Here is a 17,925-nt window from a genome sequence, read left to right as displayed (position 1 = left end):
TCGATCTCTGCATCTGCCTACACCGCAGAGGTGTCCAGCACCTCTAACTCACCCTGCACTTCAGCTCCCTATATACAGAGCTGAATTGTTGGGGAAACAGTCATTGTTATATGAAAGCTCAGTACAGAAGCGATGTGAACCAGATGAGACACACATTAAATAAAGATGAAGCCGATACAAAAAAGAACACAAGGGAATGATGAAAAAGATAGAAAGCTAGAAAAAAGGCCCAAAAAAAGTTGTTAAGAAGTTGGCAGGCCAGTTACCTATTCCATTTCTGAATATCCGCAATTTTTTTCAAAAGTACAGCAATATAACTATTTAGAAGAATAATATAATAAGAAACTATCAGCAGAATAGCTACAGTACCAAAATTAAATACAAGAAGTTATTTAATGAAATATCGAACAGTTTTATAAAGAAGACAAATCCCTCATATTCAGACAGAAAAGCATCGGCTAATTATAAAACTGTAAAGCAGTATGATAGTTCGTATCAATTCACCTTTTTAAATTTTAAAATTAGTTTCCAAAATTTAACAGTAAACGAAGATGATCTAAAGCAGAATCCTGACTGAACACTATAACCTCCAAGTTTATGTTTCTACTTAGTTGTGAGCTACATAGTTAATAGCAGTACTTACACATATAAAAAAGTAAAACATGAATAGAAATTAGCTGAATTTATTATCATCCACTCTTTGTTGAAGGGCAGCCAACAAAACTCTTACTTCGTTGGGGTAATTTTAAGAACAACAGCCCAGCTCCACCCTAATGGCAACATTCCTTTGATCTGCTTTAATTTTGAAATTTGCTTAAACTGCTTTTTAAAATTTCATAAACTGAAGAAAATAGCACCTTCAATTTTATCATCAGCAACAAGTTTTAACTGTTAACTCAGTAATTCTCCATGATCTTATTTTTGCCAATCCACCAGGCTAACTACCAGTCTAGCCTGGAAAAATTAAGAGAACAAAAAATAGTATTTTCTCATGTCATTGCATCAGCAGCTCTTTTAATGAGCTAAGCAGTGCTTTCAGAGTTTATAGTGATTTAGTCTGGAAGAGAACTCTGTAGGCTCTGAACTCTGTTCCTGCTCAGAGAGATGCCAAGTTCAAAGCTGGGTCCAGTTGCTCAGTGTCATACCCAGTTGAGCTCCGAGCATCTCCAGGAATGGAGATCCCACCACCTCTGTGCACATCCTACTCTAAAGCTGGACCACCCTGATTATAAAAATTTCTTTCCTAAGATCAGAACATACGATTTCAAAACAGTTCTAATAAGCTAATAAAGAGAATTATTTTCAATTGCTTCTCTATTTTTATCATCCCATGCAGAGCTACAGTTAACCATGCTGATCTGGGCAAACGCCAATTCAAATATGAATAGCTAAAATTATACCTTTGATTGTAGTAGCAAAAGTTACTTTTGCTTTCAAATATGAACACATCAAAACAAGTCAGCATCTTGCAGAGTTGACCTAACCTCTCCCTGCCCCTGGTTTATGAACCGTTTTATAAGCTGGCCTTCACTGGCTGAAGGTAGAAACAGGAAATAGTTGAATGACCAGGTCTCAAATGTTCCAAATCTCTATAATGAGCCCCTATTCATTGTTTTTAACATCCCATAAATGCTTTTTAAAAAGCAAATATATAGTAAGTTACTTGCTATGTTTAAACAAATAGAAATAAGATATGAAAATCAAATCATGAAAAAATTCAAATATAGTCAGTGCTGACACATTTTCATAGAGTATTAAAATGCTAAATATTCTTCATAACAAACCAAGATGATGCTACAGCAGGCTAAAAGTCAACCTAGTGGTCAACTCTTCCATCAAAAAGGTATAAATGGGAGTTCAGAATACCCTGACAATCAAAATCAGATCCTTTGCATTTAATTCCTGTTTGGTCTCCTCATATACCATCTGGACAACTAATTCCTTTCCTGTATCTCTCAAGTAATATTAAAATAATAATTTACAATTTAATTACAACATTCCAGCTGCCACTGAATAAAAACACCAGTTTTATTTCTTCTGAAATTCTAAATGTGTTACTACAAACTAAACATTTAACACACAGCCTTTCTTTGGTTCTTCATTCTGTTTGCGCACATAAGTAGTATCAAAGCCCACTTCTGAAAGCTCAAGTGTTTCTCTAAGCTAAAACAAACCACTTTTCAAATACGATCCTCTACAAACCTTTATTTTTATGCCTTACCCTCCCGAACTCTGAAAGCTTGACCTCGAGATCAAGGAGTGAGGCATTTTGATCCATTTGAAAAAAAGTAGAATCTCTAATTTAACTCCTGAGAAGTTCCCTCAGGAAATGAACAAAAGAGTGATAGGGACATGTATAGGCAATGGCTAACAAGCAGCAGACACAGAGATATGAGAAAAATTTCAGACATTTACATGGTAAAAGAATGCTAGAGGTAAGCTTGAACACACTGCTTGAAGTCAAAACAACTACTGAAGAAGGGAAGAAAATACTGTGTATGAAATTCCAAGGTAACGTAAAATACATTGGATAACTTGAGGGGAGCCAGATCAGGCAGAAACATACTGGACCAGTACTTATGATTTTAGTATAGTTATAGAAGCATTCCATAATGCTCTCAAGAACTGTAAGGAATACTTCAAGGGAACCAGCGAAGGGTTTTAAAATGGACTGGATGCAGCCACAAGTACTGACTGGCTGGAGGCGCTAATGACAGACACGGGAAGACTCATATAACATGGTCCAAGACCAAAGGTGGACCCTTTTGGGAAGTTATCACTGTCCCTTGCCTAGGTGGAACGTATTTCAGTATGCATTTAACAGTCACAAACAGACAAATAAAGATATGCTCCATAGAGAAAGTTCCTTTGCTTTACTCCCTGCCATTTCAAATACCCAAGAGCCTCCAATCTGTTGTCTGGAAACAGAGGAAAGAAGAAAAGACATCTCCATCAATCCCCACCCATGCTTCACCCGAGCCTGACTTCCTATAGGTATATGCTTGCCTCTGCTATTGTTCACTGCTTTCCCAGCTCTACTCCTGACAGCAACTTCTCTGTCAACAAAACTCTAAACAGCAGCAATAGAAATCATTATTTCTTCTAAGTAAGGATGATTAACAGAAATTACGGAACTGGTGATAAGCAAACTGAGCATACTACACATTTTATTTTACTCAGTTTTAAGAGGAACAAGTTTGCTCAAAGTGAAAACAAAAATGTCGTTTGAAAAAAATTAATTTTTACAAGACAACTACTGATTCTTCCTTACCTGTAAGGACGGCAAATGAGTACTAAAACTGTCCAAAACTAGCCCTGTAGTCTGTTCTATTTGTAGGGGCTCTGAAAACCTGAAGAATGAGCAAAGAACTGGGCATTTCCATAACGGAAGCTGCAATTACCAGCTAGTAAATCTAGCTTTCTCATATGACCACTACCCAGACATTAACACTCCCTAAAAGCTGGTATTTATCAGGGGGCTGGGGGAGAAGTACAGGGGAATGCCTGAAAAGATTAGTTCAGTTGAAACAAATCTGTATCACAAAAATAATTTCTTCTTCACAGTACATATTGATTTACCACCTACAAAACAGTCTTGAAAGGAACTACTCAATTGGATTAGATGTAGCTATTATAAAAACACATTGTTCTTTCAAAAGCAAAGTGAAGTTGTCCAAAAACATAAAATGCACAAACATTATGAGTACTGAGCAAAAAGAACAGGCATTACAATGAATGATAAACTGAATGACTAAATTATACCTCTTGCAAAAAAGAAACAGGTGCATCATGTAAAACAAGTCAATTATTTATTTCTCATACACGGCACTGGTATGATCTCAGTTACAGTCTACGGGAGTTTGATGTCCTATTTTTTGCAACACTTCAGAGTAAGCAGCACATCGCAAAAGAGAAAAAAGAAATCCCAACTGGGACACTTACAGGCCACAGTGACAGGTGGAAAATCTAAGGCAGTGGAAAGCAGGTACATTAAAAAGGGAAATTTTGGAGAAAACAAAGCTTAATGGAAATGTAACAACTAGTACACACAAGAGAAAGCACAAGTCAGACCAGTTCACTTTCACTGAGATACAATAAGCACAGGAATGTGCAAAAGGATGAATTAGGATCAATAGGACATTCCGATAAACTAAATGGTGCCAAGTTACATTTTTCCCAAGTATATCCCTTCTTCCAGACAGCCACCTCCAATATCAAGGCATAATTTACGGTTTTATCCCATTAAGGCTACTGCACTACTTTAAAATGCTACATTATCTAGTACATTTCATCCTGGGTCTGGATGAGATTTATTAAGCTGATATTTAAAGCTGTCCTTCCTTCCAGCGAAGAAAGAACACCTATAGTAAATAAAAAACACACAAATGAAGCAAATCTAAAAATCTAAAAATTAACCTGTTTGAACTACTGAAATTTTAGCACTTTCCATCACTACAAAGATGCCAACCATAGTAACAGAAAATTCAAGTGCATAATATAAATTAAAAGATGGAACAAATTAACTAAAGTCATACACGTTTATGTTTTTACATGGTTCATGAGCTGAAAAGTCATAGTTGGCTTCTCTATTTTAACTATTTCGAGAAAGGGAAATTACTTCAGTCTCTTATCTGCAAGACGTACAGTCAGCCTTTCCTCCCTCCCAACTTTAACAGATAATACCATCCAAGAAACACCCCTTAAGCTCAGGTCTTCACCAGGTACTCTGTCTGCTTTCAAAAAACCACAAAAGATTACAATCAAACTAAAAAAAATCTCCCTGCACTCAGCCTCCATAAGATGTGCATCATCAGGTAAGTCACAACTTCTCTAAACAGATGAAGGCGGCAAAAGGAACACGCAGCTCTGTTTGGAATAATTTATAAATATTACATGTTGGATATTTCAATTATCAATCTCATTTTCTTTCACATATTAATTACCTTCCGTAGCTGATTCGTGAAAAATAAAGTCTGTAACAAACTGTTCATGTAACAAGTTGCTCCCTGGTTCTTTAAGCCAACATATCCTGTGTGCTTCTTTGAATCCCACCTGGAAAATAGTTAGGGGTTAGAAACAAGATAGTTCTGTATTAACTATAATAAAGAGTATTTGTTCTAAGGCAGCACTCCTGGTAGACAGCAGCTACTCTTCATTGTTACTTAAGGTTCAAATAAACTACACTTCACTCCTGCCTGACAGTAACAACTGTCTTTGCCATTAAATGCTTTGTGATTTTGTTAGGTTTTCTTTTTAAAGAGGTTCCACATGGCAGAAAAACTATGTATCACGAAAGTGAACCCTGAGCTGTACTTTTAAAGGAAGTCTACATTTCAGTATGACCACTTTGTTTACAAGTGACATGAAGCAGAATGACACAGATGAGGCAGTTCTAAAACAACTGTAAACCAAGGCAAGTCAGATAGCAGAGCTGCCTGACTGTCTCTGAAATCCTTAGCTGTAGAGCTCAGCAATGCTGAGGATAGACTTGCAGAGGTGTTAAATCACAAACCAATTCATACAGAAGTTAAATTTCCACATTATGCTGGCTAATGCAAACTGAAATTTAGCCTATATAAAAATCTGTATGTGACTAACGAAAAATATTGCTGTGTGAGAACTCATCAATTAAAGGTGACAAAGTGAGAATGTGTAATGAGAGCTACAAACGTTAGTTAACACAAAATACTTAAACAATCTCAAGCAACACAAAAATACTAGAATTAAGGATTTTATTTTTGAACAAAGATACTTACGCCACTCCGTGTGGAGCATCTGCTTGAACATAGACTTCAAAAGTAACTTTGTCCTCTTCTATGAAGCCTTTTTCAGGATCAGTAACTTCCTGTAAAACGAGAATGACACGAACATGAAGACTGGGGCTTGCAACATGACTGGAGCAAAGCAGCCAGTTAGACATCACTTTCTAAGTTCCAAGCCTGAGCTATCAGTAATAACAAACTGAAGAAGAGAAATTGAAGGACACCAACAAAGCTGTTTTTCAGCTTAATACACTTTAATTCTTTATTGAAGTCTCAACACAGGAAACTTGTTCCTGGCTTTTAAGATTTTGCAGCATTATTTCAGTTTTCTGTGGATAATAACAGTTGGTAATCAAAGGCTCTGCTTCTTCTGGACAATATTCCAGACAGATGAAAAATTAAGGGCCCAACCTTTGAAAACACTTTAAAAACTGTCTCAATTCAAAACAAGCCTTAGGACTATTATTAGGGCATTAAATATCTGTACACATATACAAAGAGCACATGCAAATGCAAGAAAATCTATGTTGTATCCAAATGCCACCGACTACCACACAGTGAAAACAAAAAATAAGCACGAGGGAATATTTAAATCACATCATAAGTAAAAGTAATCTACAATAATTGAGGAATTTATAAGAAATTGACAAAGAATCTACAGCAATGACAGAAAAAAATAACAGCTTGAAAAAACCCTCTTTTCTATAAGTATCTCAGTATCCAGGAGTGCAAGTTCAAGACTGCTCCTATCTAGTAACAGATTAATACATGTCCAATTACTTACACTCCAGGCCATGAAGTTGGAAAAGCCCCAGTCATTTTCCTTATGAAAGAACAAGTGACTAATACGACGACTGAAGGATTTTTCATCATCCTTGTAGTTTATTATCTTGAGAACTGCTTGTGCATGACAAGACCATGATCTATAAATACAGAAGAAACATTTGAAACTCATTCAAAACAAAGCTTTTTATAGTCATTAAAATAATTTTTTGTTAGGATTTTTGGTGCATTACTTTCACATATAGGATTTCCACCCCGCCCCCTTATTAGATGTTAACATTTGGTTAATTGTTATTGAAGGCATGAATCCCTGAGGCTTTCTGAAGCTACATTATGAATGCAAAGTTGGAACGGAGATTTTCTTAAAGCAACAGTGTTGTTAAGGAAATACTGTCGGACAACCACAGGTAGCAGCGGTTTAAGAAGCTAACTGCTCTCCGAGGTGAGCAGTTCCTAATCTAGTTCAATGCAGAGGGATAGGCCAACTCACAGTAGCCTTGGTGTCTACAGAGCGTGGTAATTCAGCCTCTGGCTAAGGAAAGGAGGCAGTTCTACCCTCCCTCCTGCAAGATAAACTCCACTCTAACTTTCTCAGCAGCACTTCTTTATGACTGTTCAAATTCATTCCACTTGTGCAAGACAGTCAGACTGAGGATCAGTTCAGACAAGGTCTTGCCACTGCCTCGTGTGGTGGCATTACTGCTTGCTTAGTTCCACCAGCTGCACCTTGGTTGATACTTTCGAAGATCACATTATCCTTTTTCTGTGCCTAATAGCATGTGAACCACTTCTGTGAATAGTTAATACACTTACAACTTTCTTCTTTACCTTCTGCACTAAGCATTCACTTTTTAGTTTACAAAAATGATGGAAAACAGCAACTTACTATTCAGAGTGAACTACTAGTTGTGTGAGGTTTGGTGCAAGAATGGAGCTACCCTACTGGAAAGGATACCTATGAGGGGTCTGCACTCTAGCTGGATAAATTGCAGTAATGCCCCAGAAATTTGTATTTAGCTTTTTAAATTTCCATATTATTTACACAAGTCATGAAAGATACCCAATTTTGATTTGCCCGCATGACTCCAAGAACATGTACATGCCCATACCTCACCTGATGAGCGATGAACTCCATTTAAGGAAACCACTACCTCCCTCACACACTGCTCTGCCTCAGTTGCCAGCAGTCACCTGCTCACACACTTTACAAGGCAGGATTTATAGCTCAGCAGGGTTAGAGAAGCTCCAGTACCACTTCTATTTGAATTAAACCCAGGACTTTTCCCATGCCAAGAAAACTGTCAGTCAAAGACTTCTTCCGGCAATCAAACAGGAATATACCTAAATTCTACCACAAACTTGGGAGGTACAAAAGCTACTTTTACCTCCTCCTAAAGAGAGCATTACGCTTACGCTGTGGGCTTTAGAAAAAAGGTAGGAGAAAAAGGGGACGTAAACCTTTGCAAGAACTCTTTCCTCATGCAGAAAGCTAGGTTAAATAGTTCTTTTAGATGTTTGTATTTCTTGCAATACAGATTAACTAGTATCAAAGGAGGACTTGTACAGTAATTAAAAGGGTCTTACGTGGAATCAGATTCAGCATTGCACTGAAGGAAGAATCCTACGCTTTTTTGGTGTGGTCTGTCTGGGTAGAGTCGTGGCATAACCATGATCTTCCATGGCAAATTCCGTACAAAGCAAGGAGGACTGAGAACTGATTCACTCAATCTGTTGAAGCGTTCAACTGTAAACTGAAATGTTGCTTCTGATCGCCAACTTGTATCTGTAACACACACAAAATTACCTGAAAACACCTGATGTTCTTCACTCCAAAATGTCATTTTCAAAAATGATGCAACGTGAGCATGTTTTATGTAGTGGGATGTTGGAAGCAACCAAAAAAACCCCGGACCCCGAGAGGCACTGAACTCCATAGCAACTAAAGTTTCAATTTTTTCATTTTTAAAACACTGCAACACCATTCAGGAAAACAGAGCACTGAAGATGCATTCCTTTTGTATGCTATTTTCTGAAATAGTTCTTTAGCACTAGAATTTGCTGCCACTCAAGTGTCTTCTAAAGCAGCGGGTACAGCAAGACAGAGACATCAAATACTTCAGAATATAAATCACAGCCCACTCTAACTCTTATTGTTGTGTGGCATCTTCACAGCCCAGTTTAAGGTAGCTCTTTACACGAACCAAAATGTGCAAAGGGTTTTCACAATCTGTTCAACTGCCCTATTGATACCAAATCACCATTTAGTTGTCTTCTGCTTGCAACACTAGCTTTTCAAAGCAGATGAACCCCATTAGCTGGTTGTTGGGTTTTTTTTAAAATCTCTACCAGATTGCTGAAGAATAGCTCAAGAGTAGAGTCTTGTATTCTTTGTGTTATATGGAAAATTTTAGAGATTTTGTGGTCTAAAACAAAGCTAAATGAGACACTACTTTTTTAAAATAGCTTATTTTGACACACACAATTAAACTAATTTTGCCTTCTTCCTACATCCCCGGTTCTTCATATACCACAATCTGTTCTGCTTCTGTTGTACACAGCTATAACAGGGTGCTGGAGACTGCAACAGCTTCAGGAAGGCACAGGGCTGGTCTCTCTTTATTGTGACGTGACTCATATTGCATACAAGGAGGAAAACCCTGCAACTTATCCCAGTAATTTTACAGGGCAGGGATGAAGTACAGAGTATGCATAAGCCAATCCCCTTCTTTTCCATGGTTCCAACTTAACACCTGTGTAACATGGAAAGATTTGCTACCAGGTGTAAGGAGGTTAGAGCAGCGTATAGGGCAGCAGACGCAGCCATGGTCAGATCGCTATTCTCACACCACCCACAGGTGATGCAGAACTGAAGCAGCTACATCACATGTGCAGCGAGACCCAAAACCAAAAGCACTGAGGAACAACGACACCAAGCCAGAAATCGGATCATGGAATTATGTGACAAGGCACACAGTATACAGCAAACGTGTTATTTCTGCACACGCAACAGTCGTTCACTCAGAAAGCTTTGTATGGCACCAGACAGTGCTGGAATTATTTTTAAAAAAAAAAAACAAACAGGCAAATCCTGGTTGCTACCTTACTTTAAAATATGAAACTCTCTTGATTACAGCATGCAATTATAAAGATTATACAGTATAAAGATTATACACTTCAATACAGAAAACTAACAAGTTTTGTCCACAACTGCTGGGGAGCTTTGGCAGATTTCATTCTTCTCCCTTGCAAAATGGTTTTCTTTTCAAGCAGCTGTCCTACTTCTGATCTTGATCTTGGCAACACAGCTCATCTTATTTGTGCTAAGCATTCCCAATCATGTCTTGAAAGTAGTAGTACTACAGCAGAAACCAGCTTCCTCTCTCCTCTACACCTGCAATGACCTTCACGTTACCCTATGCTGTCAGCTTACTAAAGGAAGGGTTCAAAGGACTATTTTCTCCTCTTTTTTGCCTACATCTAAGTGTAGCTAACCAGTAGTGTATCACCTACTCAAAAACTGTTCCCTACCCATTTACGTACTCACTGCCTGTTGATGGAGTAGAGAGTTGCTCTTCTACGACCACGAGCCAGACAAGCTGCAGCCAAAGGAGCTGTACACTCTCAAACTTGACTCGCAGGCAGAATCAAAAAAATCCGTAACATAGTTAACAACTTAAAAATCAGTCTTGCATCACGTGTATCACAAACCAGCTCGAGAACGCCTCCCTATTCATGAGGAAGATCACTACTTCTGGGCTTAAACTAAGCTTCCGAAAAACGAGCCAACCAAGTTTGCTTTCTGCCTCCTTTGATGCAGCTTTCAGAGCACTTCAGTACAAGGATGCAGCAGTGCTGTTACGGTGTCAGCTAAAAAAGGCAGCCCACGCAGCATCTGCAAATGCTTCAGAGAAAGTTTGCCTGTATTTCTTGATTTCTTTTCAGGAAAGCGTGTGTATGAGAGCTCACTAGGAAAGTGTACTCTTCTCAGTAAAATATTTGAGCAATCAGTATTAACTCCACAAAAATGCAGCCTCATAACACAGGTCAATCCCAAAATACAAGTTTTTTTTAAAAAAAAAAAAAAATACAAAACACAACCCCTCAAAATAACAACCTTTCTTTCCTTTCAGAAAGCCCGTATCTTTAGCAAGTGTAATCAATTAAAACATGAATTACATTTTTAAAAAAAAAAAAACCACCAAAGTTTAAATTCTAAGTGTGATGAGTAGTCTGAGCACGTAACTAAATAAAACCTTTTTCACCATCACAAATATGTCCATTAGTTTCCCATAAAAGACTACAATCAGCAGCAGGATAATTTAGTAGTGACTGGCAAGTAAGATTTCTATAAATCCCTGAACTACAAATATGACACATGATCCTGAACACACGGTAAAAAGAACAGACCCAGCTGACAACGCCTGGTGAAGTTACATGCAACGGATTATATTCGCTATGTGGAAAAGATTTTTTCACTGATGAGATGAATGTCACATTTAGCATTTTGATACGACAAAGACCTTCAAATCAAATACAGAACATGATCCATTTTAAGACTGAAGTACATATTTAAGTGTTTATAACTTTGAGAAAAAGAAGATTTCTTTATTCTCTTAGTAAATGCTGCTACCTTTAAAGTACATTTAGGTTATTAAAACATTCTGAACCTGAATTATTAATGGAGAAACTGGCTGAATATTCTATGAATATTTTAATAATGATCCAAATACTGCATGCAATACTAGCATATGGCTAAGACTGATGCTTCTGAAAGCCTCCTAGCCTCTGCAATTCTTCACAGAAATGAGACTCCAGTAGGTAACTGCAAAGCTATGAGTTTATGTTTAGCTAAGGACCTTCTGTTTGAACTTTGACTTCTAAAAGAATTTATTCTATGTGCTGTTTCGAATAGTGATGGACTTGCAAAGAAAATTTCATCAGAGCCTTGTTTTTAATTTTTTTTTTTTTTTTACTTTATTTGCAGAAGCTGCTTTTCCAGCTCACAAAGCCCGGCTCATTAAGTCATTCTCTGTCTGAAGCATAGCGCATTCCTGCAGCTGGTTCTTTTTCATTGCTAAGACACCATACATAGCAAAACCAGGTTCTAGTCACACCGCCTGGGAGAACACAGCCTTATCTGAAAGTCCTGTTGGTGGTCCACCACTGCCCCCATTACGTGTTCTTCACAATGCCTGTGGTTAGTTGCCTAGCAAAGGGGATGAGAGCTGCACTTTTTTCCAGTCTTATCAGTTGTTGCTTTTTGTGCTAAGCAGGAAGAAAAAAAATCACCTAGAAAATTTCTTGAACTCAGAAATTCTACAGAACGCTAGTTTCTATGATCCAGCTGGAAGCATCAACCTTTTATCCTACACCTCTTTTGCAGGAGCTATTAAACTCATTAATATTTTCACTGAAGAGGTACCTCAATTCTCTTCATGCATTCTTTATCAGCTCAAATTGATCCAACTTGCTACGAATAACAGCAATGGAGAACAGAGCACGTTTATCAAAGAGGCCAATGTCTCCCTCCCTTTTTTTTCCTACCTTGGAAATCTCCAAGCTGCCCATTATACATGTACATCATGATGCAAACCAGGATAGCAAGACAACAAACAGCTAGAGAGCAACTGCACTGATGTTTAAATAATGCAACAGCAAGCAACTAATCTGATTTACAAGACTTGGAAAAGAGTCATCATCCACTTATGTGATGCAAGTCTTCAGGAATGTTTTTGCAACTACAACATTTTGCAATAACACTATTTTCTACCTGTGTCAATGCAGAGCTATAACAGCACCAAGATGTAGCCAGACACTCCTTATTCAAATACGATAATGAGGAACTATTAAGAGTATTGCATAATAATCACATTTTAACCCTGAAAGATGTCCCACAGCAAAGTGGACCAAAGCTCCTGACCATACAGAGTCCACAAAGACATGAGTGACACCACAAACACAGAAGCTTTCACAAGTCTTTTGCTGAATACCTTCAGATACCTCTTCTCCCTACCATGACACCTTCATAACCAGTTCTCCAAGAGGAGTCAAATATTTGGTAAACACCAGAAACTGTTTTACATTAGCTCTTTGGTTAAAAGGTCAGTGCCATTCTGAATGAAGAGGTGTACATCTGATTACTTGCCATCCTCAATACGGTGAGGGTTTCATGAGCTGCTTTCTACAGCTCAAGTCCCCTTTTCTTAATTTGTGCAAGTATACACAGCCCAACTTCTGGACAAATTTTTGTACTGATTAACCAATGTATTACCTGCTGGCTGTATTGATAACAACCTATCAGTACAAACATCATTAATATGAACAGAAGTTGAACAGAGCTATCCTTGCCAGTTGGTGTCAACCCACGTGATCTTCGCTTGCCACCCTCCAAATACCATGGCCCAACAAAGACATTTAATATCTTTTATAACAGGTAACTTGACTTCGATAAAACCAGAATTCCCTGTTTCAGTCTCAGCTAGAGACTCTGAGCAAGAAATCAAAGCAGGAGATCAGGCAATCGGACCAAAAAAAAATTCATAGGCTAAGCAGACCTAATTTTTACTTTATTGTGAGAATCTGATCGTAGGATATTTTATCTTTGCCAACGATACAGAGGCAATTCAACCACGTGATGCTTTTGTGCTGAACTTAAGCCATATTCTCTTCACGGAACATTACTATTTTCTATCAGTATTCTATTATATGTTCCTTGAACACATGAAAGTAAGCACTTTTTTGACCTTTAACATCTGACTCTTCTCAAACAAACAAACAAACAAAAAAAAAAATCGCTCAACATTTTGCACAAATCTAAATAAATGTTTATGCCTAGTCCTGAATGTACTCTCACAAGAAAGCATGAAATAAGGGGAACAACTCCCAGTCACATTTTGCCTCCCTTCTCCCAATCCAGTTTTACTTAGTTCTTCAAAATAAGAAGAGCCCCCGACAACATCCTCTTCTAAGACGAGAAGTATCATTGTGTATTTTCCTCATTAAACATAACAACAGACTTAATCACAGAATGGTAGGGGTTGGGAGGGACTTCTGGAGATCATCTAGTCCAACCCCCCTGCCAGAGCAGGTTCACCTAGAGCAGGCTGCACAGGACTGCATCCAGACGGGTTTTGAGTATCTCCAGGGAAGGAGACTCCACCACCTCCCTGGGCAGCCTGTTCCGGTGTTCTTCCACCCTCAGAATAAAGAAGCTTTTCCTCGTGTTGAGGCAGAACTTCCTGTGCTCCAGTTTGTGCCCGCTGCCCCTTGTCCTGTCGCTGGGCACCACTAAAAAGACCCAGGCCCCATCACCTTGACACCCGCCCTTTGGATATTTATAAGCATTGATAAGGTTCCCTCTCAGTCTTCTCTTCTCCAGGCTAAACAGACCCAGGTCTCTCAGCCTTGCCTTGTAGGAGAGATGCTCCAGTCCCCTCATCATCTTCATGGCCCTCCGCTGGACTCTCTCCAGTAGTTCCCTGTCTTGGACTGGGGAGCCCAGAACTGGACAGATACTGCAGATGTGGCCTCACCAGAGGGCAGAGTAGAGGGGGAGGAGAACCTCCCTTGACCTGTTGACTCTTCTTAATGCACCCAAGTAGTGAATTACAAACTCATTACCTTTCTTTAAATAAGCCTAGACACATCTACTTAAAAATTATTTGATCTTCTGTAACAGAAAAACCTGTACACCCTTATTTTAATTTAATTGACCAACACAAATATTTCAAGAACACATGTCCCCTTTTATTAACAGGACATCAATACATAATTCTTCCTCTGCATTTGCAAGTACTAGGGCATGGAGGGGGGGGTTGTTCCTCAACAGAGTAAGTTACCACCAACTTACCACACAAAGACAAAAACTGATCACAGCTGTCGCCTGACAACAGAGCAGGACAGACAGGGATTCTAAACGTCCTGAAGAAATTGCATAACTGACAAAATTACTATTCAGCAAAGCACCAGCTGCAGCACATTTAAAGAGATGTATCACAAAACGTAACAATGGACACTATCACTTTCAGCAATTTTTAAATGAATACCTAGAAAGAGTATGAGAAAAAAACTCCCAAGCCCTCAGATGCCTAATCCTTTTGTACAGCTACGTTAAAAGGATGTCTATTCAGAAAACCAGCAGTTTCAGGTTTTTTAATGAGCTGCAGTTCAGAGGTAAGACACGAACCATTTTGTCCTCAAAAATCATAAAAATAAAGAAGCCAACAAACCACGTTTTTATCAAATATTTACTTACCATCTTCCATGTCTTCTTCGGTGTTGTTATGTCCATCAGCCATTGCTACATTTCCATTAATGACGGGATTTTGAGTAATTCTTGGAGGATCATCTGTATCTCCAGCTAACAGAGAAAAGAAAAATCCATCAGCTATATTAACATTTCATTCTCAGGCAGTGCTCATGAGACACACAAATGACATACTCTCGTGTAAAATATTATCTACTTAAATTATAGCACAACAACTGTACTGCTATGTGTGTAACTGTAAAATTCCTCAAATAGATGAATACTTACGGATGAAGCAAAAAGTCTGGACTAATGCAGAATACAAATACGAAGAATTAATTGATTCTTAAGTTTCCAAATGGCCTTACAGTCAGCATCTCATAATCAAATCTCATTAAATAAAAATGAACTTCTAAATTACTTTTTCTGGTGTCCACATTTTTATACAGATATAAGTTTCTAACAGGGGACTTTCTAAATTAACAATTTACTTTAAGACTTCTTAAGCGTTACTGATCTAAAAAAAAAAAAAAAAAAAACCACAAATCCTAAACATCTAATCAAGTTTAACAGTAAGATGTAAATCTTACTTGGGAAAAAGTGGAAAGGAAATCCTTTATCATCTCAGGAACATTTTAGAGGTAACATTTGCCACTTTCTAGCCATGACTGCTGTTAAGTTTTGCTACAGCAACTATTTAAAACATATACAAACACCACTAAAACAACAGATATGGAACAACTCCATGAACTGAAACCCCACTATTTTAAAGGTGCATTGCTTTGACTGAACAAGCATCTTCCTGACCAACAACTAAACAACGCCTCCTTCCATTGCTTACACATCAATAGTTGATGGATCATTTCAGCATGATTACAGAGAAGCAGATACATTGTTGAATAAACTGGGGTTTATTACCAAACTGTAAAACCTACAATCCCTTGCAAGCACCTCAAGGACAAGCTCGACCTAAAAGACACCCTTTTAAAGGCTCCGATAAGTTTCCCTTTGTTACACCAGTCCTGCTATTGCCCTGCCTGCTCTGCTACACCACAAACCACTCAGCGCCGCTGGTTTCTGTGCCTGAGGACAGCTTTACACCCAAAAGCTACACAAGCTACGGACGGCGCGGGCAGGCGGGGGCGCGGGTAGCGCCCGCGGACAGAAGGGAGGCCCAGGGGACCCCGCGGGCCGTCAGCACCCTGGACAGCGCCGCCCGCGGGCCGAGAGCGGGGGGGCGGCCCCCGCGGCCCCAGCGCGCTGCGTGCCCCCCGCTCCGCGGGACCCCACGGCGGCCTGCGGCAGGACGCGCTGGGGCAATCCCTGCGAGGCCGCCCCGGAGCCTCCTTCGGGCCGGGGAGGCGAGGCCAACGCAGGGCCCGGGAGAAGGGCGGGAGGGCGCAGCCGTCCCCCGCCGCTACCCAGCCCTGCCCCTCCGCGCAGCCACGCCGAGGGCAGCGCCACGCGCTGCCGCGGCCCCAGCCCCACGCGCAATGCACCCAAAAGAACACGAAAAAAGGTAACTTTCACACCCAGCATCCCTATTCTGATTATTTACTCTTCGAAATCCACAGAACTAATAACCGCTGCCCTGAGCATGAACAAACACAGATGAGGTTAGAGCCTGACTTCTGGATTACACCTAAGAGAGATCACAAATCTAATGCTCAAGCACTGCTTTCGGGAACTCGCTGGGATGCGGCAAATCCCACCGAGGCAGGAGTGGAACCTACGCGCTGAAACACACAGTATGCAGCACCCAGGCAGTGCGCACTTTTCTCATTTCTCATTATTAGTACAAAAGAAAAATCAAGTATGATTTAAAGTATGGATTTTATTAGCAAAGGGCTTGCACAAGATTGGCTCCTGAGCGACGTAGCTGCAAAGCACCCGCTGGCAGCTATCAGCACTGCCAACGCTGCTGCAAGCAGCAAGTACAATAAACACAAAACAACTACAACAAAATTAAGGAGGGGGCGGGAACAACGACTCGGGGGACGGACAAGTTTAAGGTGCTGCAACTCAAGAACAAGAAAAGGGACCAAAAGAAGAGTAAGATGGAAATATCACTCAGTTTATTTCCACCAATGTCCTTTTTCTTTATTTATTTAATCTTTTAACAACAGTATGGTGAGAGTCTAAGAAGGAAGCTGCCCTTTGGGTCACTTCTATCCGGAAGCATCCAGCACGTCAGCAGCAATGCAACAATTGCTTACACTGAATTAATACTAAGAATTTCTTCTTTTTTCTTAATTTTTTTTTTAAGTTATCATCAAGGCAACTTAGCATCTATAAACAAACTGAAGCAAACACCTGAGGAATAGTGAAGCTCTTCACTAAAAGCTTATGCAAAATATTCTTTTAACACAGGATTTAAACGTTGACGTATTTTATGGTGAAAGACCTGTCCTTAGCTAAGAAAACGAGCTTCCTACAAGATACTGCCCTACATTCCTCAAAAGTGTGAATGGCTAGCAGAGAGGAGGGAGAAAATGCAGAAGAGATCACAGTAAAAGCAATCAGCCTGAGAGAAGAGCAGAGGCTGCTTCTGAGAGATACCATCTAGTGATAAGATAAACTGAATCACGATGTATGCCACTGCTGCTCTTTTCGACATGCATTGACACACATTTTGTAACACAGCTTTCAGATACAGAACCCAGATAACATTAGTGAATGGTTTTGGCCTCTATGAATAAAGAAGATTTTAAACTTCTAATAAAATCTATTACAGTCAATACTTTGCACCAACAAAACACAGTACTTGTTCAACAGATTTACTAGCAAACAGTACAATGTTTCTTTTCAACTATAGCACTGAAAACGAGTAATTTATGTTTTCCATTGTTGTCCTTAAGAGCTCATAGGAAAGAATTGTCAAATCATATGAGGATTTAATTAAGAAACATGTTTTCCTTTGCCTCAAGGAGAATGATGCTAAAGACTTATTCAATTATACAATACAGGATTAAGAAACAGAAAAAACAACCTGTCCACACTGGCCAGGAAAGCCTTCCTACCAACCATACTACTAAATACACTGCTGCCTTTAATGCAGCTTAAACCAGTGTGTCAACATCACCCCAGTCATGTCATCATGAAGAACAGCAACGACCATTTCTTCTGAAACATTAA

At 39.3% G+C, this 17,925-nt stretch overlaps 1 protein-coding gene across 2 annotated transcripts in view; it reads right to left on the bottom strand.

The window, feature by feature from the left end:
* Positions 1–17,925, bottom strand: part of USP7 (ubiquitin specific peptidase 7) — a 74,460-nt gene that overhangs the window by 30,024 nt on the left and 26,511 nt on the right. Inside the window, exons 2-7 of one of the 2 annotated variants that reach the window (XM_086473293.1) lie at positions 14,800–14,904; positions 14,395–14,427; positions 8,130–8,328; positions 6,547–6,685; positions 5,757–5,845; positions 4,944–5,052 (exon numbers count right to left, since the gene is read on the bottom strand). In XM_086473293.1, coding sequence (XP_086329419.1) covers positions 4,944–5,052; positions 5,757–5,845; positions 6,547–6,685; positions 8,130–8,328; positions 14,395–14,427; positions 14,800–14,904 — 674 coding nt within the window. The remainder of the gene's footprint in view (positions 1–4,943; positions 5,053–5,756; positions 5,846–6,546; positions 6,686–8,129; positions 8,329–14,394; positions 14,428–14,799; positions 14,905–17,925) is intronic. The other variant, XM_086473292.1, reaches the window with a different exon arrangement.

The sequence above is a fragment of the Leptosomus discolor genome, chromosome 14, assembly GCF_034619465.1.
Source record: "Leptosomus discolor isolate bLepDis1 chromosome 14, bLepDis1.hap2, whole genome shotgun sequence".
Taxonomy (NCBI): Eukaryota; Metazoa; Chordata; class Aves; order Leptosomiformes; family Leptosomidae; genus Leptosomus; species Leptosomus discolor.
This window is presented reverse-complemented; position numbering and strand designations above follow the sequence as displayed.